The following is a 27,393-nucleotide window of genomic DNA, read 5'->3' on the forward strand; positions in this document are numbered from 1 at the left end:
CACGTACAAAAGAACCATAACAAGTCTACTCACAGTATCAAAATTATGTTGTAGATATTCAGAATATTTTCACCTTATTTTGGTGCAGAATTTTATAGTTTTATCTTGCTACAGAAACTGTTCAATACTTGAAATTGTGTAAAAGATTCACCCTTCCATTTCATTTGTGAGTCCACGAACACTTCTTGGATTTTACTGTGCATCCAGCCTCAGCATCACTCCTTACCTAAAGCCATGGCAACTCACTTGCATTCCTCCGGGTTAAGTCATGTCCCAGTGAAATGTCTGTGGAATCAGTCATACAGCAACTGCTACCTGCTTCCTATTATAAAACTGAGCCATTTGTGAAAATCTTTGATTTCATGACTGAATTTTCTTTTTCTCTTTACCTTTAAAAATATTCACCTGATCGCTTTCATTCCTATATTCAGCCTTTGATAATGGATATAACTTTTCAACTTTAAATCAAGAAAATATACAACCTATACTCTAAAGGGAATTATTGAATTTTCATTCCCTCCAAATGTACCAAAATATATCTATATCTCTATATATTCCATCAAAATAAGACACAGCATCACTTAGCTTATTGCAGATACACTATGAAATTCAATGTGTTTGTTGAACACAGATTGAAATAATGGATATTACTCTACATAACCATACTTTGGTTCAGTATAGCTCATTCTTTTGTCTCTTTTCTCAGGAGCCTATTTCTCCATCCATTCCATAACAATTATCTGTAAACACTCAATCCTTTGTCAAGAGAAAAAATAATAAAAGCATCATTTTCTTTAAACCTAGGCCCTCCTTGACTGACATAATTGGTAACAGTGGGTGGAATACAAAAATTATATAAATTTCATGGAAAATTGGTAAATCAAATGGAAGATATCTGAAGGCACTCTTGAAAATTGCACATCAGGAAAGGACTTTATTATCAAAGTGGTCCAGATGAGGAAAAGCATAGTTGTCTTATTGGTCAAAACCATCATCCAAATCATGTGACAGTCATTCCTCAGCTGAAAGCATAATTTATTTTAAAAATAAATTAAAACATTGACGTTTAGGGAATTATAGAAAACATGTGCCACAGAATTTTCAATACAATTTGTATGTATAACTGACACCTTGTATTTAAAAATGGAACTAAAATGATGCCATAGTATATAATAGTTTTAAATCACACATCGAGGCTTAAATAATTTTCCTCAAATTGATTCTGCAACATTTAAATATTATAGATAAATGTATTACTACTTGTATTTAAAATTTCAATAGTTTTAAAAATCTTAACTCACAAAAATTTAATGCCTTTACTTTGGTTTTAATGTCAATATTGAATTAATTTTACAATAGCTCAGGGACCTCTGCTGGCTTACTTCCAATACTTACATTTATAGTGTTTCTGAGATATCACTACAAATATTTTGACATCTCTCCCATCAAGTAATTTCCTCTCTTTTAAAGTTTAGAAAGTCTTGTTGCTGGGAGGAGAAGGCCATAGCTCAGGGGTAGTGTGTTTGCTTAGCATGCACAAGGTCCTGGGTCTAAACTGCAGTACTGCCATTAAAATAACTAAATAAACCTATCTATCTCCCTTCCAAAAAAAAAAGTTAAAAAACAATTTTGTACTTGTCTCACAAATGTTGCAGTCTAACCTCCAATAGTCAGTTACAAACTGCAACATATTGTCTATTTCTTCGTCTGTCTCTCTCTCTCTGTCTCTGTCCACTCCCTACTTCCCTACTCACCACGGAGCCCTGTACCACACCCAAAGTCCCCATGGTGAATGATCATTTGTGAAGAGTTCATAGATATGCCTCAGAAGTCCTAGTACTTGGCCCTCCAACAGATTGCATCTTCTCAAACCAATCACCAGATAATTACAACCCCAGCCACCACAAGACTGTAGCCACCTGAGAAACCTCCTACAATAATCACTTAGCTGAGCCTAGACAACACCCAGAACTATAATAGATAAAAATAAAATGAGGACTGCTCTTCTAAGCCCCTACTTTTAAGGGCACTTTTTATGCAGTAATACACCACTGGAAAAATAATTATACCTTTGTAATAATATTACAATAAAGATACAGCTTAATAATGGGACATTATCAATGTTACATTTTGAAAAACTGTAACCCAAAAAGGAGACCCACCATACCAAAATGGTTAAGAGTTTGAACTCTGTACTCAGACAGCATGGATTTAAGTCCCCGAAGAACTGCCACAGACTTGTGTGGGGTTGGGAGTGTTACTGTATCTCCCTAAGCCTCAGCTGCCCCATCAGTGAAATGCAGATAAAGTAATGGTATTAACCACTTCATGGAGTTCTTCAAAGTCTGAATATACTAACCTTGTAAAGCACTAAATGTAGTTGGTGTCTATAGTGCTATGTAATTTACATTAACTATTCTGATTTAAATGCATGGAAATACATTCATAATAATTTTAGTCCACAGGTTTATGCAGTACATTTTATGTAACATGTTTCAAATGCAAATAATGATAATAACAGCATTTCCTGTAAATATGCAGAAACTAAATAAGGAGAAATAAATTTGTGGTACAGGACTGTGCCAAGATGCCAGAGTAGGCGGACATGGTGCTCACGATCCTCACAAACACATCAAAAATACATCTTCACGTGGAACAGCTGTCACAGAAAACTGTAAACTGACAGAACTACGAAAACAAAGCTACAAGAAAGAGTTCCCTGTAACCAGGCACGATGGAAAAAAAGTAAAGGGGCAAGATGGTGAAGCGATAGGACCATGAGCTCGTCTCTCCTTGCAACTACAACAAAACCACAAATGACTGCTAAACAACCATCAAAAAAAAAAAAAAAGAGTGGAATCTAGCGAAAAAAAAAAAAAAAACTTTTTCAACTCTAAACATAAAGAGGGAACCACAGTGGGATGGTAGGAGGGGCATGCTTCCAATATTATCAGGCTCCATACCCCTGGGTTGAGTGACCCACAAGCTGAAAGACGATTAAGTTGCAGGGGCGCACCCACAGGAGTGAGACTTCTCAGCCCCACATCAGACTCCCCAGCCCAGGGTTCCAGCATTGAGAGGAGGAGGAGATCCCAGGACATCTGGTTTTCAAGGCCAGTGGGGCTTAGCTCCAGGAGCATCATGGGACTAGGGGGAAACAGAGACTTCATTCTCTAGGGAATAGAACACAGAATCTCACGTGTGCCAGGTCCAAGGGCAGAGGCAGTGATTTCATAAGAACCTGGGACAGACCTGTCTGCTGGTTTTGGAAGGACTCCTGGGGATGTAGGGGAAAGCTGTGGCTCACCTAGGGGACATAAAAGCTGGTGCTGGACATTACAGGAGTGTTCATCTGCATGAGCTTTCCTGGAGGCTGGTATCATTATTGGATCACTAGCACCAAGAACTAGCCCCACCCAACAGCCTGTAGGGAAACCTCAAGCCAAAAAACATACTGGGTGGGAACACAGCGCACCCATCAGCAGACTTCCTAACCCCACAAACACCTCTAGACAGGGCCCTACCCACCAGAGGTCCAGAACCAAGCTGCACCCAGCAGTGGGCAGACACTAACTCCTCCTGCCAGGAAACCTGCATAAGCCTCTAGTTCCTCCCTCATCCACCAGGGGGCAGGTACCAGAAATAAAAAAACAATCCCAAAGCTTGTGGAAGGAATCCACAAACACAGGCCAGACTCTACACTGGGACCAGCTGGACCCTGGCCCTTGAGTAACAAGAGAGGAGTGTACCGCTGGGATGCATAGCACATCTCCTACAGAGGGCCACCTCTCCAAGGTCTACAAATGTAACTGACCTACCTAAAAACACAAATAGAAAGACAGACAATATGACATGGCAAAAGAATACTGCCCAGACCAAGGCACAAGATAAAATCTCAGAAGAAATAAGTGATGAGTTGTGGGAGCCCATGACTGGGTTAACAAACTGTAATAATCCCAGTCACTTACCTCCTTAAAGAAGATGTGCTTAGTACCTGCCTTGAGGTTTTAGCAATGACCCAGGCCCCCAGCTATAAACGCTGGGCATGCCTGGTGTTAGTCTTCTATCCCCAAAACAGCCTTGGGCTGGAATGGTAAACAACTTATAGAAAGCTGCAGACTCAGAGGTGAGAAGGCTGGTTAGCCAATGACAGGTAAGACCCCCTGAGGGGGCAACCTAAGACAGGCACAGCCACCTGAGTCCAAGAAAATCTTGTCAAGCAAGCTGATTCTCATACGTTCCGCCCTGATAAGCTGAAAGGCTCAACACGATTATGATTCACCAAAAAGGGTCTTCTGACCTTGAGCCAAACACCAACAATAAACAAAGCCTTTGTACTCATTGTGATCCTACCCTGTACTTCCCTAAATTCCTGCTTCAACTGTACTCAGTAAATATGAGAGATTTGAGAGGCTTGTGGAGTTGGCTCCCGACTCCCTCTCGCTCTCTTGACATTTCCCCAGAGTCTTGAGTAATTCATTCCGTCTCGGTGGGACTTCTGCTGGCCAGAACCCACAAATGGTGACGAACCCACAATGAGAAGAAGGCAATTTATCTGAGGAAGGAGTTTAAAGTACTGATGGCAAAGATGTTCAGAGAGCTCAAGAGGTGTACAGATGCACAGAGGGAGTTTTTTAGCAAAGACTTGGAAAATACAAAGAATACCCAAACACAGTTGAAGGATAAAATCACTGAAATGAAAAACACACTAGAAGGAAACAAGAATAGACTAAATGAAGTATAAAAATGGATCAGTGACCTACCAGACAGATTAGTGGAAATTACTACAGCACAACAGAAAAAAAAGAAAAGAAAAGAAAGGAAGATAATTTAAGAGAACTCTGGGACAATGTGAAGCACACTAATTTTCACGTTACAAGAGTCCCAGAAAGAGAAGAGAGAGAGAAAGGACCTGAGGAAATTTCTGGAGAGATAATCACTGAAAACTCCCCCAACTTGGGAAAGGAAACAGTCATCCAAGTCCAGGAAGCTCAGAGAGTACCACACAGGATCAACCCAAAGAGGAACACACCAAAGCACACAGTCATCAAATTGATAAAAATTAAGGATAAGGAGAAAATATTAAAATTAGCAAGAGAAAAGCAAACAATAACATACAAGGGAACTCCCATAAGGTTATCAGCTGATTTTTCAGCATAAACATGACAGGCCAGAAGGGAGTGGCACAATATATTTAGAGTGATAAAAGGGAAAAACTTGCAACCAAGAATACTCTATCCTGCAAGGCTCTCATTTACATTTGATGGAGAAATCAAAAGCTTCACAGGTAAATAAAAGCTAAAAGAATTCAGCACCACCAAACCAGCTATACAACAAATATTAAAGGAACTTCTCTAGTCATCAAACCATAGAAAACAGAACAAAAAGAAGAAAGATTTAAAAAAAAAAAAAAACCTACAAAAGATTGCTTTGGCAGTTCCAAGGCTTTTGTGGTTCCATAATATACTGTATATGTGCAGTCAAATTTGTAACAATTCTATATAATAAAATTGAAAAATGAAAACCGGAAGGTAAAGGGTTGGGACTTTGCCCCTTGGAAGGATCTGGAAGAAAGAGAAGTTCCTCACAGGTGGACCTTCACCCTGGGGAGATAATGAGCAGAGCTACAGACTGGGCACCTCAGTCCTGGTCTTATACAGAGGAAACAAGTGTCTTGGATGCTGGGGAACTACTTAGACAAATAGCAGGGCTGGAGAATCCATCAATCCACTCTCAAAAAATGCACATGTGCTGGCTAGCAAAAAAAAAAAAAAAGTAAGGTCAGACTCTACAGTGGCAGCTGTTGCCTTGCCAAAATTCCAAATCTGAGAGGGGCAACTATCCCACCCTGTTCATTCCACACCATAGATTGACACAAGATCTGGAATAGCTGGACCCTGAAAAAAGACTCAGTCTAGCTGTGCAGAGAATGCTTGGGCCTTGAGTGTCGTCTGGCTGCGGAGGCCGTTTCCAATGCTGTTGCTTATTAGCCAGCGTTACAAGAGTCACAGGGACCAGCAAATGACAGTCCATCTACCAGCTGAACAAGTGCTCTGGCCCTACCTCTTCCACATCACAGTTTTGCAATACATCTGGTACAACCACAACAAGGTGAGGGACACAAATCAGGGCTGCACCTGAGCAGAGCCAAAGATGCCTACACACGTGGTATATCTTGACATCTGTGAGCACACAGGCCTTGCTTGCTTCAGCACTCCCTGCCCTTGGGGCAAGGAACACTATTAAAGAGAAAGGCCCTGACTGTGCCCGAATCTCTAGGCTTCAACTCCAACAACTGTGGAGCAGGTACTACCCCTGACAGGGTGGTGATAGTCATGGAGCAGAGAGCAGTCTCACCCCTGCCCAGGTTTTAGACACTCCAATAGCCACAACACCCCCTATTAAACTGATAATGGCCAGCACAAACTAATGAAAGATGTAGCTGACTATCATTTCCAAATGAGAGCTCACACCAAAGACATTGGAAACATACGGTTTACACAGGGATGCTCCCACATAAAAATACCCCTTTGAGATCACAATACAGAGTTTCTCCTAAACTCACAGAGGCAGAGAAAGTTAGCTGAAATGAAGAAATAGGGGTACTACTTCCAATTCAAAGAGTAAGAGAAATCCCCTTAAAGAATAAATAATGACACAGGAACACAAGTCTACAGACCCTGATTTCAAAAAGGAGGTAATAAAAGTCTAAGTGAATTCAGAATAATTTTAGATATAAATAGAGATCACTGTAACAAATGGATAGAAATTATGATAATCAACTGAAAAATAGGTAATTCAATTTCTGAATAAAAATCAATCTAGAAGCAATGAACATCTGACTAAAATACACAGAACAATGAATAGGTGATCTGGAAGATAGAATAATGGAAATCACCCAATTGGAACAGCACACAGAAAAACAATTTTAAAAAATGAAAGCAACATAAGAGATCAATAGGAATATATAAAAGCACCTAAAAATATAAAGCAAACACTAATAGAAATTAAGGCAGAAATTGACAGGAACACAGTAATAGAAGATTTATAACAGCCCACTGACATCAATAGACAGATTGCCTAGACAGAAAACCCATAATGCAGCAGAGGTCCTAAACACACAGTAGAACACTAGGACTAATATCTACAGAACACCACTTCCAAAAAAGCAGAACACAGATGCTTTTCAGGCACATATGGAAGATTCTCTAGGAGACACCACAGAGTAGGTCACAAAACAAACCTCAAGAAATTAAGGAGGATAGAAATTACATCAAGCATTTATTAAACCACAATGGTATGAAACTAGAAATCAGCTACAGAAAGAAACAGACTAAAAGAATGAACACATTGAGGCTAAAAACATGATACTTAACAATGGGTCAATGATAAATCAAAGAAGACTTAAGAAAATATCACAAGACAAATGGAAATGAAAACCCAACTTTACAAAATCTATGGTATGAAGCAAAAGCAGTTCTAAGAGGGAAGTCATAGCAATGCAGGCCTTCCTCAAAAAATGAGAATGATTTAATCTACTACCTACAAGAAAAAGAAAAAGAAGAACAAAGACCAAACATGGCAGATGGAATGAATTAATAAAGATGAGAGAGAAAGTAAATAAAATGGACATTAAAAAATCATTAGAAAAGATAAAAAAAGGGAATCATTTTTAAAAGATAAACAAAACTGACAAAACATCAATTGTGCTCAAAAAGAAGAGAGAAGACCCAAATAAACAAGATAACAAGTGAAAGAAAAAGAATACAACCCAATACCACTGAGATACAAAAAAAATCATAAGAGAATACTATGAATAGTTATATGCCAACCAATTGGACAACCTAGAAGAAATGGATGAACTTTTAGAAATACACTACTTGACGAGACTAAATAAAGAAGAAAGGGTCAATTTGAACAGAGTGATCACCAGAAGTGCAATAGATTCTGTAACTTAAAAAAGACAAAATTTGCCTGTAAACAAAAGTCCAGAACAGGGACTTCAACCAAACATATAAAGAAGAACTTATACTTATCCTTCTCAAACTATTCCAAGAAATTAAAGATGATAGAATACCCCAAATTCACTTTACAAAGCAACAATTAGCCTGATATCATAACCAAATACATTACAAAAAACTACAGGCCAGTATTTTTTATGAATATATATGCAAAAATCCTCAACAAAATATTAGCCAACAAAATCCAAAAATACATTAAAATAACCATTCACCTGATCAAGTTACAATTATTTTAGGGTCACAAGGATGGTTCAACAGAGGCAAATCAACCAGTGTGATACTGCTGTCAACAAAAGGAAACTCAAAAACTACATGATCGTCTCAATAAAATAAGATTTGATAAAAACATACATGAATAAAAACTCTCATCAAAGTGGATATAGAGGGAATATATCTCAATGTAATAAAGGCCATTTATGACATACCAACAACCAACAACCAACATAATACTCAACAGTGAAAATCTGGAAGACTTCCCACAAAATTCAGGTACTAGACAAGAATTCCCACTCTCACAGCCTCCATTTAACGTGGGATGCTATGTTCTAGCCACAGCAATCAGACAATAAAAAGAAAGAAAGTTATCCAAAATATAAGGTAAGAGGTTAAACTGTCACTATGTGCAGATGACATGATACTCTACGTAGAGAATCCGAAAGTCTCCACACAAAAACTGTTAGAACTAGGAAATGAATTCAGTAAAGTGGCAGGATACAAGATTTATATACAAAAATCTATTGCATTTCTACACACTAATAATAAAACATAAGAAAGACAAAGAAAAAGCAATCTCATTTAAAATTATATCAAATAATAAAATCAAATAAACTATCTAGGAATCAACTTAACCACAAAGTGGAAGGCCTATACACTGAAAACTATAAAACACTGATGAAGGAAACTGAAGATAATTCAAAGAAATGGGAAGATATCTCTTGCTCTTAGATTGGGAGAATTAATAATGTTAAAATAGCCATACTACTCAAAGCAATCTACAGTTTGTATGCAATCCCCACCAAAATTCCCAGGATATGTTTCATAGAACTAGAACAAATAATACTAAAATTTACATGGACCACAAAAGACCTCCAATGGCAAAACATTCTGGAGAACAAAGAACGAAAAAGGTGATATAACCCTTCTTGTCATCAGTCAAAACTGCAAAGCAATAGTAATGAAAACAGTGTGGTACTGGCATAAAAACAGACACATAGATCAATAAAAAAGAATAGATGGCCCAAAAATAAACGCATGCACCTACGGTCAATCTATGACAAAGGAGGCAAGAATAGACAAAAGAGAGAAGAGTCTATTCAACAAATGGTGATGAAAAAATGGACGGCCACATTAAAAACAATGATATAAGAACATTCCATCACGTCAAATACAAAAATAACCACAAATTGGTTTAAAGACCTAAATATAAGTCTTGACAACATGAAACATCTAGAAGAAAACATAGTCAAATCTTTGGCAAAAATCATAGCAAAATTTTCTTAGGTTAGTCCCCCAAAGGGGGAAAAAATAAAAGCAAAGTAAGCAAATGAGGCCTAATGAAACTTAGAAGTTTTGAACAGCAAAGGAACCGTGGACAAAATGAAAACACAACCTGTGGGATGCAAGCAAATAGTTACTAATGATGCGAACAAAAGGAGTTATTCAAGTACACAAACAGCTCATACAACTGAATAGCAAAAAACAATCCAATCAAAAAATGAGCAGAAGACCTGAATAGACATTTTTCTAAAGATGACATATACGTCTGACAATCACATGAAAATGTGAAAAACACTGTTAATTATTAGACAAATGCAAATGTGCAGAAAAGGAATACCTCATACACTGTTGCTGGAAATACAAATTGATGCAACCACTATGGAAAATTTATGGAGGTTCCTTAAAAACTGAAAATACAACTGCCACAAGATCCAAAAACTCCATTCTTGGGTATATATATGAAAAAATCAAAAACTGTATTTCAAAAAATTACATGAATTGCAATGTTCATAGCAGCACTAATTACAATAACCAAAACATGGAAGCAATCCAAATGCACATCAACAGACGATAGTCTTAAGAATTCATGATGTATGTGTACCAAGGATTATTACTCAGCTGTAAGAAAGAATGAAATATTGCCTTTGGGAGCAACATGGATAGATCTAGAGAAAATTTGGCTTAGTGAAATAAGTCAGACAAATGTAAATATGCTTTAAGTTATCAATTAAATGTTAAGTCTAAAAACTAAAACTATATACAAAACAGAAACAGATTCAGGAAATAGACAATAATGTATGCTTACCAAAAAGGAGGATGAATGGACAAATTAGGGGTATGTGGTAACAAAGTACTATGCATAAAATAGATAAAAAACAAGATTTATCATGGACCATGGGGAACTATTTCCAATATCTTATAATAACCAGTAATGGAATATAATATAACAAAACACTGAATAAATATGCTGTAACTTGAAACTGAACAAAATTGTATATCAGGTATACTTCAACGCAAGCAAGTAAATGAATGACTGAAAATTTAATTAATTAATTAATTAATTAATAAAATTATGTTACAAACTAGGGCTGAAGCCCACTGTCAGGACCCAAGGAGTGAGGTGCAGAGTAGCAGCACCTGTTCTCAGTAATGGCCTGTTAAAGCCCCCTGTCAGGACCCAGGGGGTGGGGTGCAGACCAGCAGCAGTGTGGCCCTGGTAACGGTGGGGCAGAGCGCTGGCTGAAGACCCAGGGTGAGGAGCAGAGCGCAGCCCTGCGGCCCCAGCAATGAGAGCTTAAAGCCCTGACTCAGGACTCACGGAAGGTGCGTACAGCAGCAGCAGCTCAGCCTAGGGAGTGGCCAGTCAGAGCCACAAGTAGGAATCCAGGGTGAGGTCCGAAGCAGTAGCAGCAGGGCCACATTTATGGCAGGACGCAACCCTGACTCGGAACCTGGGGCTCGGCGCACAGCAGCAGCTCCAGTCACACAGATGGCAAGGCCCGGTGGTAACTCCATCAGGGAGAGCAGGTTACAGGAGGGATGGGGCCCCAGGGTCAGGTCACACCACAGCGACATTTCCAGCCTCAGGAATGACGCAGAAGCAGGGACTCTGGGCAGCTCTGTCAGCTGGAATCTGTGTTGGTGAAGATCTTGGAAGTCCTCGGTGTCAAAGGCCACAAACACCTAGGGTGGAGAGGCTTGCTGGGGTCCTCCTGGTCTCTTCTTCCCCAGGGGGTGAAATGCCTTCAGGGCATCTCTGCTGTGACAGGCTGCTCTGAACTGGGGGATGAGGCGAGGTAGGTAAAGTCTTTCCTGTGCTTTTCTACATGGCCATCGTCAGTTTTGTATTCTGCAGGGATTCTGCTGCCTCTTCATTGTAGTCCAGAGATTTCCCAAAGTAATTCACATTGGTTGCCCTTGCTCATTTACAGTTTCTGCTGTTCTTGTGGAATACAAGTATTGGACTTTCTAACGTAACCCTCCATCTTGCTGATATCACTGTATCTAAATTCTGCATCAAGGAGACTGCAGACAAAAGAGCCTTTCGCTTCCTATTGTTCTCCATCAATCTTATTACTTACATAATACAGCTGACTTGCATGTGCAAGGTCATCGACATTTAGAGGGGTGACAGCACTGACAACACAACAGTAAACACACTGTAGAAACACCAAGTGTTCTACACTTTGCCCTTTCACTTGATTTCCACAGCTGCTGACTACTCATATAATGTACTAGTAGAGATTTAGAAGTTGTATTTTAACTTCCAGATTGATTTCTCCTTCGATATAAGCATGAGCGATAGCAAAAGAATACAATAATCTTTTAACAGCATTGCATCTGAACAAGATGTCTCTGAAATGGATCTCACTTCTGCTGCTGCTGCTGCAGCTGAATTGCTTCTTTAGCTCTGGGAGTTGTGGGAAGGTGCTGGTGTGGCCAGTGGAATATAGTCATTGGATTAATATGAAGACAATTCTGGATGAACTTGTCATGAAGGGTCATGAGGTGACTGTCCTGACATCTCAAGCTTCTGTTCTGATTGATCCCAGCAAACCATCTGCTATTAAATTTGAGATTTTCCCAACACTCTTAACCAAACATGATTTTGAGAATACCATTGAGCATATGCTCAATACATGGACATATATGGCAAAAGATTCGGTTTGGACTTATTTTTCAACGGTGCAAAGTATCTTTCAGGAATATTCTGATATGCAAATCAAGGTCTGTAAAGATCTTGTTTCCAACAAGAAACTTATGACAAAACTACATGAATCAAGGTTTGACGTCGTTCTTGCAGATGCCATTGGGCCCTGTGGTGAGCTGCTGGCTGAGATACTTCAAATCCCGTTAGTGTACAGTCTCCGCTTCTCTCCGGGCTTTGCACTGGAGAAGTATGGTGGAAAACTTCCACTCCCACCATCCTACGTACCGGTTATCATGTCAGAATTAGGTGATCAAATGACATTCATGGAGAGGGTGAAAAATATGATGTACGTACTTTATTTTGACTTTTGGTTTCAGACATTTAATGAGAAGAATTGGAATCAGTTTTACAGTGAAGTACTAGGTAAGTCATGTTTCACTTGGTGGCATGAAGTCCTAACTTTTTAGTGCCTTGGGAGATGAAATCGTATAAATCAAAGTCACAGAAATTTATGTTCTATAAATTTGAACATGAAATGATGAAATGAAAATATAAAATTCGGCCTCAGTTTCATAATAAACATGGAAACATTAAGTTACAGGGCAAGGCATGACCCTGTGGCCCATTACTAGTGCAGCACACTCCGAAAAGTCATGAAACACAAATTGAAGCACTTAAGACATCTCCAAGCAATTATGTAATCCATCTTACTAAACTTCATTTTCTAACTTAAAAAAGGTCACTAGAAACCTCCTAAAATATCCTGAAAATAAAAACATGTAGATTTAAGAGCTATGTGCATATTCATACCACAAGTATCTGGATAGCATTTAGAAATACTTTCTACTTGTGTAGCACAGTTTCCGTGTTACAGCATAGTACAGATAATTAAAAATAGATTTGCTTTATCAAAAATAGACACATCTTTGGCTACATCCTTCCAGGTTCCATTTCAGAAATTATCTAACATTTTCACATGATAGTATTGTCATTTAATCTAACATTTGTTCTTTTTGTTCTCATTTTTCCTTTAAGGAAGACCCACTACATTACTGGAGACAATTGGGAAAGCTGACATGTGGCTCATTCGAACCTTTTGGGATTTTGAATTCCCTCGCCCACTGCTACCAAATTTTGAATTTGTTGGAGGCCTCCACTGCAAACCTGCCAAACCTCTGCCTAAGGTCACCTATTCCTGTGTGTTTTGTTTTTGTTACTTTTGCATTTTCAAGAGGAATACTTATGCATTCTTTGTTTAGAGTGATTAATACAGCAGAGAAATGTGCGTAGCTGGATAAACTGACTTGCTTATTAGAAACACATACATTTCTATACCAACACAAATATCTGAATTTCATTATCATTACAGAACAAATTGGGATGATTTGAAACTTTGTTAAACTACAGCCTTCATTATTCAACATATAATAACGCATCAGACAGTCATTAAAAGAATAATTATGAAGGGTCTAGCATCTTCCAGAAGTGAGTGCTCATATGCAGAGAAATAGTATAGACCCAGTTTCTGCTACTTGACAGTCCACCTGAAAAGACAGAATACAGGCAAGTCATAAACACTGTGTGAAGAGGGTTACAATAAGGAAAGACCACAATGCTAAGGAAACATTCACAGAAATCATAGAAAGTATCTCTGATTCTTTGATAATTAAGGTGAGATCTGAACATGTGCAGGAATAAGCAGAAGGGGTAGGTCAGGGGTGGAGGAAGATGCAAAAGACAGCCAGGCAGAGTAGTTAGTGACACTTCCGAAGAAGTCCAAGTTTAGTCTGAAAAGGAAGAGGCTGAGTAAAGACGCAGATGGTGCTGGAGAGTTAAGTTGGAGACAGACATTCTAAGGAGTTTGAAGCATTGAGTAAGACATTAGGGAGAAAATTAAGAAGGTTAAGCAAGGAAGAGGTACGATCACATTTTTTAAAGAAAACAGCCAATGTACTGACTGGGTTGGGTTATAAAGGGGTAAGAGTGCAAAGGGAGACCATTTCGCAGGTTGCTGAGAGATACAGGCAACAATGCTGAAAAAGTAGACTACAGTGTTCATATAGACATGACCACGCTGACTCATGGTAAAAGTACCAACCTTATAAAGTTGTAGTGGGGATAAAATTGTTAGTACACATGGAACATCCAAAATGTCTGGCACACACTGATCCAGAAGAAATATTGACTATTGTCATTATTGTTATTTTGTTACTATTACCTACTAAAAATAAACCAACATGTGCCAGCCACCTAGATCTAATTCCTAAGTGAATAGAACTGGTTTTCCTAAACACAAGATTATATCCTCTAGCAAATTCCAAGAGAGTAGATACTCCATGGAGGGCTTGAAAACTAAATTTTAAAAAATTTAATTAAAAAATTAAGTTAATAACAGTAACTTAGTAAAAACTTAAATAAAATGTAATTAATAAAATTAATTAAGAATGTTTTAATGTTAAGAGTTTTTAAGGTTTTGGCAATCTGATGAGCAAGACGACAGGCTAAAATTTTTTTCTAAGGATTGAGGCACTTCACCAGGGCTCTAGCTAAAAAGATCATTCCTCAAAAATACAAATGCATGCTCTAACAATTTTTGCAGCCAAATCCAAAATTTCTTTCCTTTCACAGCAGCATTTCAGCTATTCCTCATTTGAAATCTGAAAATTTTATATCTTACAGCATGAGAGACATAACTTAGTTTATTAGGGCAGGTGTTTTCTGCCTTAACTAACCCTATAGAAGACGTCAGTACAGCACTCTCAAGAATGTAGGTCTCAACCTTGTAGCTGCTGACAGAATGAGCACAGAGAAAATGTACACTGAGTATACAAGCACCATAAATTCTGGACATAAATAACAAAGAGCAAATAATTTCTACCACTGGAATCTGAAAACTTCCCATTGTGTGAAATTACAAAAAATTCTTTTCAGTTTATAGGATGCTATTCCTTATGAAAGGAAGTAAGAATCTAATCTGTTTTACATTAATATGATGTTTTAAATGAATTTAAGACATTAATAGGAGGCAAGCAATCTTTAGCAAACTATTTTGTGACCTTAGGACATCCTTTCTTATTATTTTTTATTGGTGGAAAAATTAAACTGATATCTTTTTCAATGGTAAAACACAATATACCTTTGGACTGCAAATTCTTTTTTTTAAAACATTTTTTATTGAATTATAGTCATTTTAAAATGTTGTGTCAAATTCCAGTGTAGAGTACAATTTTTCAGTATATACATGAACATGCATATATTCATTGTCACATTTTTTTTTGCTGTGAGCTACAATGAGATCTTGTACATATTACCCTGTGCTATACAGTATAATTTTGTTTATCTATTCTGCATACTCCTGTCAGTATCAACAAATTTTGAAATCCGAGTCTGTCCCTTCCCCCTCCTTAGCCCCCTTGGCAACCACAAGTTTGAACACTGTGTCTATGAGTCTGTTTCTGTTTTGTATTTATGTTGTTTTTCTTTTTCTTTTTTTTAGATTCCACATATGAATGATATATGGTATTTTTCTTTCTCTTTCTGGCTTACCTCACTTAGCATGACATTCTCCACGGACATCCATGTTGCTGCAAATGGCATTGTGTTGTCATTTTTTATTGCTGAATAGTGTTCAGTTGTAGAAATATACCACATCTTCTTTATCCAGTCATCTGTTCATGGACATTTAGGCTCTTTCCATGTCTTGGCTATTGTAAACTGTGCTGCTATGAACACTGAGGTGCAGGTGTCTTTTTGAAGTAGGGTTCCTTCTGGATATATGCCCAGGAGCGGGATTCCTGGGTCATATGGTAAATCTATTCCTAGTCTTTACTTCAAAATGACACCTGCACCCCAATGTTCATAGCAGCACTATTTACAATAGCCAAGACTTGGAAACAGACTAAATGTCCATCAACAGATGACCGAGTAAAGAAGATGTGGTATATTTATATGATGAAATACTATTCAGCCATAAAAACCGACAACATAACGCCATTTGCAGCAACATAGATGTTCCTGGAGAAGGTCATTCTAAGTGAAGTAAGCCAGAAAGAGAAAAAAAATACCATATGGTATCACTCATATGAGGAATCTAAAAACAAAACAAAACATAAATACAAAATAGAAACAGACTCATAGACAGAATACAAACTTGTGGTTGCCAAGGGGGCAGGGGGTGGGAAGGGACAGACTGGGATTTTAAAATGCAGAATAGATAAACAGGATTCTACTGTATAGCAAAGGGAAATATAAACAAGATCTTGTGGTAGCTCATAGTGAAAAAAAAAATGTGACAATGAATATATAAATATTCATATATAACTGAAAAATTGTGCTCTACACTAGAATTTGACACAACATTGTAAAATAACTATTACTCAATAAAAAATGTTACAAAAATTTTTTTGTAGGAGAGTCTAAAAGAGGGGTCTCTTTTCATTTTGTGCATTTGGTTATCCAGTTTTCTGAGACGAAAAAGACTAACTTTTCCCCACTGAGGGACTTCCCTCCCTTGTTGGATATTAGTTGACTATATATGTAGAGGTTTAATTCTGGTCTTTGCATTCTGCTTCACTTGTCAAACTCTATTTTTAGGTCAGTACCATATTGTTAAATACGATAGCTTGTACTGCGATTTGAAATTGGTAGGTGTGACGCCTTGGGCTTTGGGTGGTGTGGATAGTTTAACAAGATCAATTCTTCTGACGCATGAACAAATGATGCCTTTCCATTTATCTCTTTTTTTTTTTTTAACTTTCAACAAATTCTTATAATTATTACTGTACTAATCCTTCACTTCATTGGTTAAATTTATTTTTAGTTATTTTATTGTTTCTCATGCTATATTGAATGAATAGTTTTTCATATATTGCATTATTAATATAGAGAAATGCACCTAATTTCTGTATGATAATTTCTTTATCCTGCAACTTTACTGAATTCATTTACTACTTCAGGTTTTCTTTGACTCTCTGGAATTTTCTGTACAAAAAAATGGGTAATCTGCAAAAAAAAATGAATATTTTACTTCTTCCTTTCTGAATTGAGTGTCTTTTAATTCTTTATCTTACTTAGATGATCTAAGCTAGGACTTTTAGTTCTATGTTGAATGAGTGTGACAGTGGGAACCCTGGCCTTTTCCCGATCTTAGAAGAAAAGCTTTCAAGTTTTCACTGATGATGATAATGTTACTTTTGGGTTTGTCACATATGGCCTTTATTATGCTGAGGTATGTCTTCTATATACCGAACATGTTGAGGTTTTTTAATCATCAAAGACTATTGTATATTTTCAAATGCCCTTCTTTCTCTTGAGATGATCAAGTTATTTTATCTTTCATTCTATTAGTGCAATGGCCTATACTTATTGATTTGGGTATGTTGAGCCATTCTTGCGTTCCATGGGGAAATCACACTTGGTCATGGTATATAAAATTTTCAGTGTGTTTTGAATTTTAAATTTGGCTGGCTGATATTTTCTTGAGAATTTTTGCATCTATATTCATCTTGCATATTGGCTTATACTCTTCTTTATTTGTAATGATCTTATCTATTTGGTATCTGCATAATACTGTCCTTGTAGAATGAGTTTGGAAAGGTTCCCTCCCTCTTTCTAATTTTTGGAAGTGTTTTTGAAGGACTGGCATTAATTACTCCACAAATGTTAGAATTTAACAGTGAATCCACCTGGCCCTGTGGTTTTCTATGCTGGGCAGTTTGTGATTACTGATTTAAACTCTTCACTCATTATGACTGTTCACATTTCCTAAATCTATCTGTTTCAGTATTTACAGGTTGCATATTTCTAGAAATCTACCGATTCTTCTCGGTTATGTATTTTGTTAGCACGTAATTCTTCATAGAAATCCCTTATGATCCGATGTATGTCTGTAGGCTCAGTTGTAATGTCTCCTCTTTCATTTCTAATTTTATCTGAGTCTTCTTTCTTAGTTAATCTAGCTAGAGGTTATCATCAGTGTTCATCTTTTTGAAAACACAGAGCAAAACAAATACTGTATGATACCTTTATATGTGGAATCTAAAAAAAGTAAACTTGTAAAAACTGAGAGTAATACAGTGGTTACCAAGGGCTAGGGGATGGGAGAAAAGGAGAGATGTTATTTAAGAGTAAAAACTTGCATCTTATAGTAAATTACCCCTAGAGATTTAAGGTAAAGCATAGTGAATGTAGACAACAATTTTATAACCATCAAACTTGGTAAGAGACTAGATCTTAGTTATTCCAACTACAGAAAGGAATAATAATCATGTGTCACGATAGATGTGTGATATAACATCAAAACGGGAATCTTATTAAAATATATAAATGTATCAAATCAATATTCTATACAACTTAAATTCAATAATCTTACATGTCAAATATATTTATCTTTTAAAAATGACATAGCATTTTAAACTAAGGATCGAGAGTATAGATAAATCTTATTTAATTTTTATACATTTTCACATTTTGCATACTTTCATGCCATGAACTTTTATTTTCATAAAGATGTCAGACAATGAGAATAACCAGTCCACAACGGCAATTAAATTTTAAAGAAAGGATGTATTACAACAGTACGACAGAGATCCATCATCCCCAGGAGACATGAAGCAGCTTTGGGGGGCAAGCCAATGAGAAAAAAAACGCTGAAGACATAACACTTTAAATGCTGGAACATGGTCACAGGGAATACACACATTATCTGGATACACCATTAGACTCACAGGAAAGTTCAGCGAAATCAAAACTGAAACTGATCATCAGGGTGCAAATATAATTTTGAAGAATAATCTACACAATACACAAGCCTGGAGGGTAAGAGTTTGAAAAAAATTCCCTCTTGTCTTGTTCCTATTAAAACTAGTTTTGAAAAGAAGTTTTTAAAGAAGTTTCTACTCTATAGCACAGAGAAGTATATTCGATAACTTCTAATAACCTATAATGAAAAACAATATGAAAAGGAATGTGTATATATAACAATCACAATGCTGTATAGAAGAAATTAATATAGTAGAGTAAACTGACTATACTTTAATAAAAAATATGACATTAATCATGATCATAAACTATACATTTTAAACGGAAAGATGGGGTCAGAATTTTCCAGAGAGAAAATAATAGTGAATGTTAAAAAGAAGAAAGACATTTCAAAGAGAGCAGTATATGGTTTCATCAGATAATCAGGAAAATTTTGCTCCTCTGCATTTTTTTTCAATAGAGAATATTGAACATTGTGGAACTATTCTAGTGCAGAGTAAGAAATTTTTTTAATTAGGGTCAAGGACTACAAGACAAATTAATTCTGAGAGAATTCCAATCAAATACAGCTTCACCAGGAGCTTTATTTAGTCTGACATGAACTACTCACAGGTGACCAGATCTCTGCTACAGAAAGCCTGGTGTTCCTCTCCCACTGTGGGGCAGGTGCTCCCCCAGGGATTTAGTGAGGTGATGATGAGGGTCCCTCACAGCCCCTTGCACATAGCACATCCTACTGTGACAGCAAATATACAAGGTGATTTCAGAGCAGAGGGTGTCCTATGGAAACAAACCCAGCAGTATGCTCACTCAGAAATGCAACTACACAAGCATATCTCTTGCTTATTAATAGGACACACAGGGCTGTTTCACAGAAATTCTAAACTATAATACCAGACTCCTCAATGTCAGTGACTCGTAATTTAGAGACAGATTTGGGGAACTTCTGAGTAACTTAAAGTTAAGGTATGAGGATTATAGATCTGTGAGAAGGATAAAGTCATTCAAATCCTAACTTTTTCTTAGTGATCACAGTCAGGGAAATGAAATACTAATGACTACTCCAAACTAATTCTCTAGAAAGGGCCTGGAATAAACAAAGGATTTAGTAGAACTATAATAAGAAAGAATTAAAGATGAGTTAAGATCCTGCTGTGTGACCTCCTTCCAAGGATCTATGTTAGTAATTAATAACATGACTGATGAAGAGTCTAACACTGTTTACCAGTGTGTCCTCCTCACTACTGTGTACTGCCTCTATCTCATTTCTTCCTTATACGCACACATTTGCACACATACATATAACAGAAGAAACCGACCTCACATCACACATCTCCTTCCCAAGGACCTCATGGATGAGGCCTATTAAAAACAAAGCCATTACTAAAAACATTTCAGGAGTTTCCTCAAAAAATATAAAATAGAATTACCATATGGTCCAGCTATTTCTCTTCTGGATGTGTATACAAAAGAACTGAAGCTAGCACCCTAAGGAGATATTTGCACACCATATTCATAAAGGCATTATTCACAAGAGCCAAGAACTTGAAGCAACCCAATTCTCCATGAACAGATAAAGCAATAAACAAAGTATGGAATACAAAAACACTCGAATATCACTCAGTCTTTAAAAGAAGATTCTGACACATGACACAACATGAATGAACCTTAGGATAAGGGAAGTAAGCCAGTGACAAAAAGACAAGTACTTTACAACTCAACAGATATGAGGTATGTGGAGTAATCAAATTTGTAGAAACGTAGAGTAGAATCATGATTACCAGGGGCTGGGATCACAGAGGAAAATGGAGTTTTTAATGGGCACAGACTTCCAGTTTTGCCAGATGAAAAAGTTCTACAGATCGGTTCCACAATGTGAATGTACTTAATACTTTTGAACTACAGACTTAGGAATGACTAAGATGGTAAATTGTATGTTACATATATTTTATCAGGTTTTTTTTTCAAAAAGCCACTACTGAAATAATTCCTGATTGTATCAGAATTTTTACTATTCAGCTGTTTGTAGCAATCCTTTCAATAACGTTTGCTATGCTGTTGCTCATTTGTAATGGAGAAAATTCTTTTTTGACAGGAAATGGAAGAGTTTGTCCAGAGCTCAGGAGAAGATGGTATTGTGGTGTTTACTTTGGGGTCGATTGTCACTAACATAACAGAAGAAAGAGCCAATGTGATTGCATCAGCCCTTGCCCAGATTCCACAAAAGGTAGATAAAGAAACATAATAGTAGACAACTATAAAATCAGACAGTTAAATCTTGTAAAAAGTTTGACTATAAACATACTTTGCAAGAAAGGTAAATTACTATGATAGCCCCAACATGTCTCAAATATTTAAAAGCCAGAATATACATAGCAGGTGCTGCAATAATACAGACAGTGTCTTGACAATGATTTTGGATACACACTATAATCAAGTAAATATACATGAGAGATGCAGTGCGAAATCTGGTTAGTATAATGGTACTGTGGGCAGGTAGAGAAATCACCAAATTCTGCCTTGTCATCGCTGCTTTCCTTGAAGGATTCCTGAGGACACAGTACACACACAGAAGTTCTCAGGAGTTAAATTTTAACAGTAATTGTACTAGCACAGTAACGTTGGGCAATATTGATAAAAGTCGGAAATGTGCTATGCAGTTTATACTTGCCAGGTAATCCTGGCTGCCTTTATTTCCCTAAATTTTGGAACAGATCTATTCAGTGTGCTTTTCAGGGTGCTATTCAGAGAAAAGATGATCAGGGCTCCCCAAGCTGCCTGCAGACACCCAGTCAGGCACCATGATTTACACAAAAACAAACATCAGCCTGCCCTGGGTGCCTTGGTCCTACCAAAGCCTGAAGCAGGAAGATAAAAGAGAAACAGTGAAGATGGGGTTCTGCCCTGAAGGTGAACCCTGTGCATTGTAAAGGGTGGACTATAACGGACTCTGCATCCAGCCTATCAGATTACTCTTCCTGACTGAGGAGGGAGAATGGACTATTTGAGAAAGTCAAGCATAAGGAAGACTGGCATGGAAAAGATTCTACTGCCTCCTTCCCCATATTATACAGCAGTAACTTACTCTCTACAAAATAAAATACACCTGGGATCTTTGGTTATTTGTGACCTACTCCTACTTTACTATCTGATATTGTAGTCTTCTCTTAAACAACTGAGCTAATTTTTTGCTGAGAACATAACGTCACTTTCACTCACACAGCAAATAGAAATTGGACACCAGGAAATTATAATCCAATGTGTAAGAATTACTTGGAAATCCAAAATGGGTGGCTTATTTTGGTGCTGAATATGAAAACCGCATTAACCACTGCTGTCAATGCACTGTGCTTCACTGTTGAAGTGTTCAGGGTCAGCTGAATAATTTTAGCATCCCACTTTTGGAGCTTTTCCAATACCTTATTGTTACTTGTAAATTACCACATGCTCCTCCTTTCTAAACTTAAATGTTTTCACACTTACTAATAGTGGTAATAATCTGGATTTATGTCAAAAAATACCAATTCTCTCTTTTTTTTTTTTTAAAGCGCTTAACAATTTGTAATCTAAAAGAAGTTTTACTTTCTAAGCAGCATTAATTGTCTTATTATTAATAAATTATAAATAAGCAGAAATACTTACTTCTCTTAAGTGGCTAACTGCAGGTACTTTCTATTAGTAAATCAAAACATGTAAAATTCTAATAAAATAACTTGTCACATTAACGAGTGGATATACGTAAACTCCATTCCTTAAGAGTCGATAAGAAATAACTCAGCAAATAACAACTTTGAAATAAGAGCTAGTATATAAAATAAAGCAAAACAAATGTGTAGATTATTAGTAATTTGCCACTGTTTTGCTTTTTTCACTAGAATCCAGACTACCTAACAATTTCATAAATACTTGAATTTGTCATTGAAAAATTCATTTGTCAATGACATCATGTGTGATATGTCATGATTCATTCCATACCTCATTGAACATAAAAATAAGTACACAGAATGTGGGTATTCCTATTGATGTCAGTGCATTACTAGTCATCCCTACTTAGGATCTGCTGTCTTCATTTCCTGACCTGTCGTATGGAAGGCATTTAACTGGATGTCTTTTCATCTCTTTAGAATTCTAACGTGCTATAACTTTGAAGTTCAACTCATGAATAAGCTATCTACTTCACCCTAACAGGTTCTTTGGAGATACCATGGCAAGAAACCAGATACCTTAGGACCCAATACTCGGCTGTACAAGTGGATCCCCCAGAACGACCTTCTTGGTGAGACCTGGGAGAACAAATGCTGGAAACAAGAGTAACAGCTGAGGGAGTGACAGCACTGGGACAGGAAACCAACTTACCCAGCACTTATTATTCAAACATGCAAAAATTCTTCATTGTTATTTCCACTCCTAGTGGGAAACCAGAATAAAACATAACAGTTGGTTTTTTATTGAAGAGTCACATCTTTTATGGACAGAATCTTTATTTTGGCTGTAATTACTTCTCACAGTAAAATTATCAAGAACATCCTGGATTGTTGCTGTGTCTCTGAACTCACTCCTTACACACATCTTTCCCCCTCTAACGAGTATATCAAATATTCCTGAAAAACAGCGGCTCATTTTCATTACCCCATTTTTTGTAGGAAAATACTTCACAATTGTTTTCATGAGGCTGTCAACACAATTCATGATAAAATGTAGCTTTTCCTTTCTCTGGTCTCAGTGTCACGACCATTATGATTCCTGTTGCCTTGACACCCTCCCTATCAGACTAAATGTCTTACTATTTCTTTAAGAGACTATGTTTTCTGACATGCCCTCACCCGTTTTTAGCTCATGTGGTTTTTTTACCCAGAATGTTCTTTCCATTTGTTCACCTGACAATCTGGAGTACATTTGTGAATTCAACTCACACAGCACTCCTTTCATGAAGGCTTCACTTCCCTCTCCAGCAGACTGAGTGGCTTCCTGATCTGAGTTCTGAAAGCAGTTGAAATGCAGTTTCATGTGTATAATCATCTGTTATCGAAAGGACACTGCTTCTTTCACTGCCTTGTAATGGCCAGTTCTCATTTGATTTCTAACATTAATTAATCATTTTACTGAAATTCACTCAATCCTAGGTCATCCAAAAACCAAAGCTTTTATAACTCATGGTGGAACCAATGGCATTTATGAGGCCATCTACCACGGGATCCCTATGGTGGGCATTCCTTTGTTTGCTGACCAACCCGATAACATCGCTCACATGACGGCCAAGGGGGCAGCTGCCAGACTGGACTTGGACACAATGTCAACAACAGATTTGCTCAATGCATTGAAGCAAGTCATTAATAATCCTTCGTGAGTACATATGTATATTTTTCTACTACATACTCTGTCTAGAGAAGTTCTCATAGGGAGGCCAGGGAGGCAGTAATACATTTTCACATAAACGCAATGAGGAGTAAGTGCTGGTCAATGCTTTGAACAGTCAGTGACAGCCTACTGTCAATGTTACATTAAGGTTTTGTTTTGGGGGGGGTGGGTTTGGCGGCTTAATGACAAAGCTTCCTCAAAGGTTTAAGGATAGTGGAGAAATTTGAAAGGGCTAATCATTAGAATGAGAAGAGTCACCAAAATGGTAACAGAAGGATTAAGAGGAAGCTGGACGAACAGGGTTCAGGATGGGAATCATGAGGTTATAAGAGTACCCACCCGCACAGTTATGACTTTCCTTCAGCATAAGAACTCCTCAAGTGTTTTAAACTCTTCCAAGATGCCTGTGCCATGTAAACTACATTCATATTCAATTTCAAATTCTTATTACATTCAACAACTTCCATGTTTTCTGTGCTAATATTCTGAACCCATTGCTGATAAGTAGTAAACAACTAGAACTTTATATAGATATAAAAGCAGTGTTATCTATTTTCATTTTAGCCCATCTATTCTCCTAAAAGAGCAGCATAAGGAGCACATTTTCCTCTTTTCTTAGGACATCTATCTTTCATTTGGTGGTTTATGTAAAAGCACATTTCTCTAATATCATTATACCTTTTTAATTTTTAATAATGTAAAGCTGATGTCAGAAAATGAAGATAAGTTATTAGGTGCTACGTACAGAATGTTTACTACATGCTACACATTGTATGAAGTCCTTCGCACGTATTGAGTAACTTCTTCATGTTGGTCTTTCCCTATTGTATTACAAAAACTTCAGCATAACTTCCTCCTCTGAAAAACCCAAGGCTCGCCCAGCACATGAAGAGAATGTGCCTCCAAGGCTATTGCTACAGAGCCATGCTATCGCACTTTGTGATTCAGACTGCGTGAGCCATCTCTCCTTATTCCTCCTCCCCTCTGGTCTGTTAGTCCATAACCATTTCAGCAGTAACTGCGACACCTGAAACTGAAAGGTTGAGTACTTCCCAGATTCTAAAATCACTAACAGAAAAACAACAATACTAGCAATGACCTACTGAGAGTGAATTGTGCACTACAAATACCTCTAAGAATCGATATTATTCCCCCAAATAATCACATGAGATCCTATTCCTAACCATTCCACTTAACAATAAAAACCTGAGGAAAGAAGAATAACAAAGCAGGCAACAAGGTAAGTGCCAGAGTCAGGATTCAAACCAAGGCAATCACTTCCACACTTTAAACCACCACTTCACTAATAAGACGTCAATACCAGTTCCTGCTCACTACCAGCTGCTGCCCAGCCCCACCTGGACGTGTCTCTGAACCTCGACACGGATTTTCCACCTATCTCTGGATTATTATAGTATTTCAAAACTTGTCTGTGAACAATCACTTACGGGGTCGTTCACTAGCTTGGAACACTCAAATCACGTTTTCTTGTTTGTTTTTACTCTTGTGTCTCAACTCATTCCATTCTTTAGGCTAGAAATACTCCTCCTCTCCCAGTTTCTCTCTCTTTCCATAGCCTGAAATCAAATGCATTTAACAACCTCTAGCCATTAGCTAAGATCTCTATAATCATCTCTGAGGAAGATAATCTTTCCTTCCACTCACTGTGGCACTCATTCTTACCACCTGCATGAAAATCTTGCAGACTTTAATTTTCTAGATCACTCTCTAAATTGATGTCTATTTGTTTTTCCTTCAGCTACAAGCAGAATGCTATGAGGTTATCAACCATTCAGCACGATCAGCCAGTGAAGCCCCTGGACCGAGCAGTCTTCTGGATCGAGTTTGTCATGCGCCACAAAGGAGCTAAGCACCTGCGGCCAGCCGCCCACAACCTCACCTGGTACCAGTACCACTCTCTGGATGTGACTGGGTTCCTGCTGGCCTGTGTGGCAACTGCTATCTTTGTCATCACAAAATGTTGTCTGTTTTGCTGCCAGAAGTTTCCCAAAGCAGGAAAGAAGAATAAAAGGGAGTAGTTGTATCTGAGGCCTGATACAGGAACGCTCCATACATGGATCACTTCCAGTTGATCCCAGCAAGAAGGAATGAGGTTCCTGTCTTCCGGTGACAAAAGGACATTTCTCAATTTAGCATCAAAGATCAAAATTTGCTTTCAAGGGGTTTTCGTCCTGCTTGAGAGTTAGAAATATGTTGTGAAAAGAGAAAAGCTGCCAAAAATTAAACAAAAATAAACTATAAGGGTATCTATTGAAATTTATTATTTTAATTAAAAACTTATGCTAAAAAGAAATCATTGAATTTAAGTCTGTTTCACATGGTATGCACGTACAAAAGAACCATAACAAGTCTACTCACAGTATCAAAATTATGTTGTAGATATTCAGAATATTTTCACCTTATTTTGGTGCAGAATTTTATAGTTTTATCTTGCTACAGAAACTGTTCAATACTTGAAATTGTGTAAAAGATTCACCCTTCCATTTCATTTGTGAGTCCACGAACACTTCTTGGATTTTACTGTGCATCCAGCCTCAGCATCACTCCTTACCTAAAGCCATGGCAACTCACTTGCATTCCTCCGGGTTAAGTCATGTCCCAGTGAAATGTCTGTGGAATCAGTCATACAGCAACTGCTACCTGCTTCCTATTATAAAACTGAGCCATTTGTGAAAATCTTTGATTTCATGACTGAATTTCTTTTTCTCTTTACCTTTAAAAATATTCACCTGATCGCTTTCATTCCTATATCAGCCTTTGATAATGGATATAACTTTTCAACTTTAAATCAAGAAAATATACAACCTATACTCTAAAGGGATTATTGAATTTTCATTCCCTCCAAATGTACCAAAATATATCTATATCTCTATATATTCCATCAAAATAAGACACAGCATCACTTAGCTTATTGCAGATACACTATGAAATTCAATGTGTTTGTTGAACACAGATTGAAATAATGGATATTACTCTACATAACCATACTTTGGTTCAGTATAGCTCATTCTTTGTCTCTTTCTCAGGAGCCTATTTCTCCATCCATTCCATAACAATTATCTGTAAACACTCAATCCTTTGTCAAGA

The 27,393-nt window shown here is 37.3% G+C and overlaps 1 protein-coding gene across 2 annotated transcripts; it reads left to right on the forward strand.

Moving 5' to 3' along the window:
* Nucleotides 1-11,825: 11,825 nt before the first annotated feature.
* LOC102513151 (UDP-glucuronosyltransferase 2B31) lies at nucleotides 11,826-26,541 on the forward strand. 2 transcript variants are annotated; one of them, XM_032458942.1, is made up of 6 exons: nucleotides 11,826-12,591; nucleotides 13,204-13,352; nucleotides 21,023-21,154; nucleotides 23,116-23,203; nucleotides 24,051-24,270; nucleotides 26,045-26,541. In XM_032458942.1, exons 1-6 carry the CDS (start codon nucleotides 11,868-11,870, stop codon nucleotides 26,322-26,324), a joined length of 1,593 nt encoding a protein of 530 aa, XP_032314833.1. In that variant the 5' UTR covers nucleotides 11,826-11,867; the 3' UTR covers nucleotides 26,325-26,541. The 2 variants fall into 2 exon arrangements, with proteins under 2 accessions (XP_032314833.1, XP_032314837.1); XM_032458946.1 differs by lacking the exon at nucleotides 24,051-24,270 and having other exon boundaries at nucleotides 11,827-12,591; nucleotides 26,045-26,211.
* The last annotated feature ends 852 nt before the right edge of the window (nucleotides 26,542-27,393 follow it).

The sequence above is a fragment of the Camelus ferus genome, chromosome 2 (assembly GCF_009834535.1).
Source record: "Camelus ferus isolate YT-003-E chromosome 2, BCGSAC_Cfer_1.0, whole genome shotgun sequence".
NCBI lineage: Eukaryota > Metazoa > Chordata > Mammalia > Artiodactyla > Camelidae > Camelus > Camelus ferus.

Bases quoted from the DNA above. Each gene is read 5' to 3' on its own strand.
- LOC102513151 (XM_032458942.1), top strand. From the start codon at position 11,868: ATGTCTCTGAAATGGATCTCACTTCTGCTGCTGCTGCTGCAGCTGAAT. The intron at 13,353-21,022 runs GTCACCTATTCC...CTTTTTTGACAG, and splicing joins CTGCCAAACCTCTGCCTAAG to GAAATGGAAGAGTTTGTCCA. The intron at 23,204-24,050 runs GTGAGACCTGGG...ACTCAATCCTAG, and splicing joins CCCCCAGAACGACCTTCTTG to GTCATCCAAAAACCAAAGCT.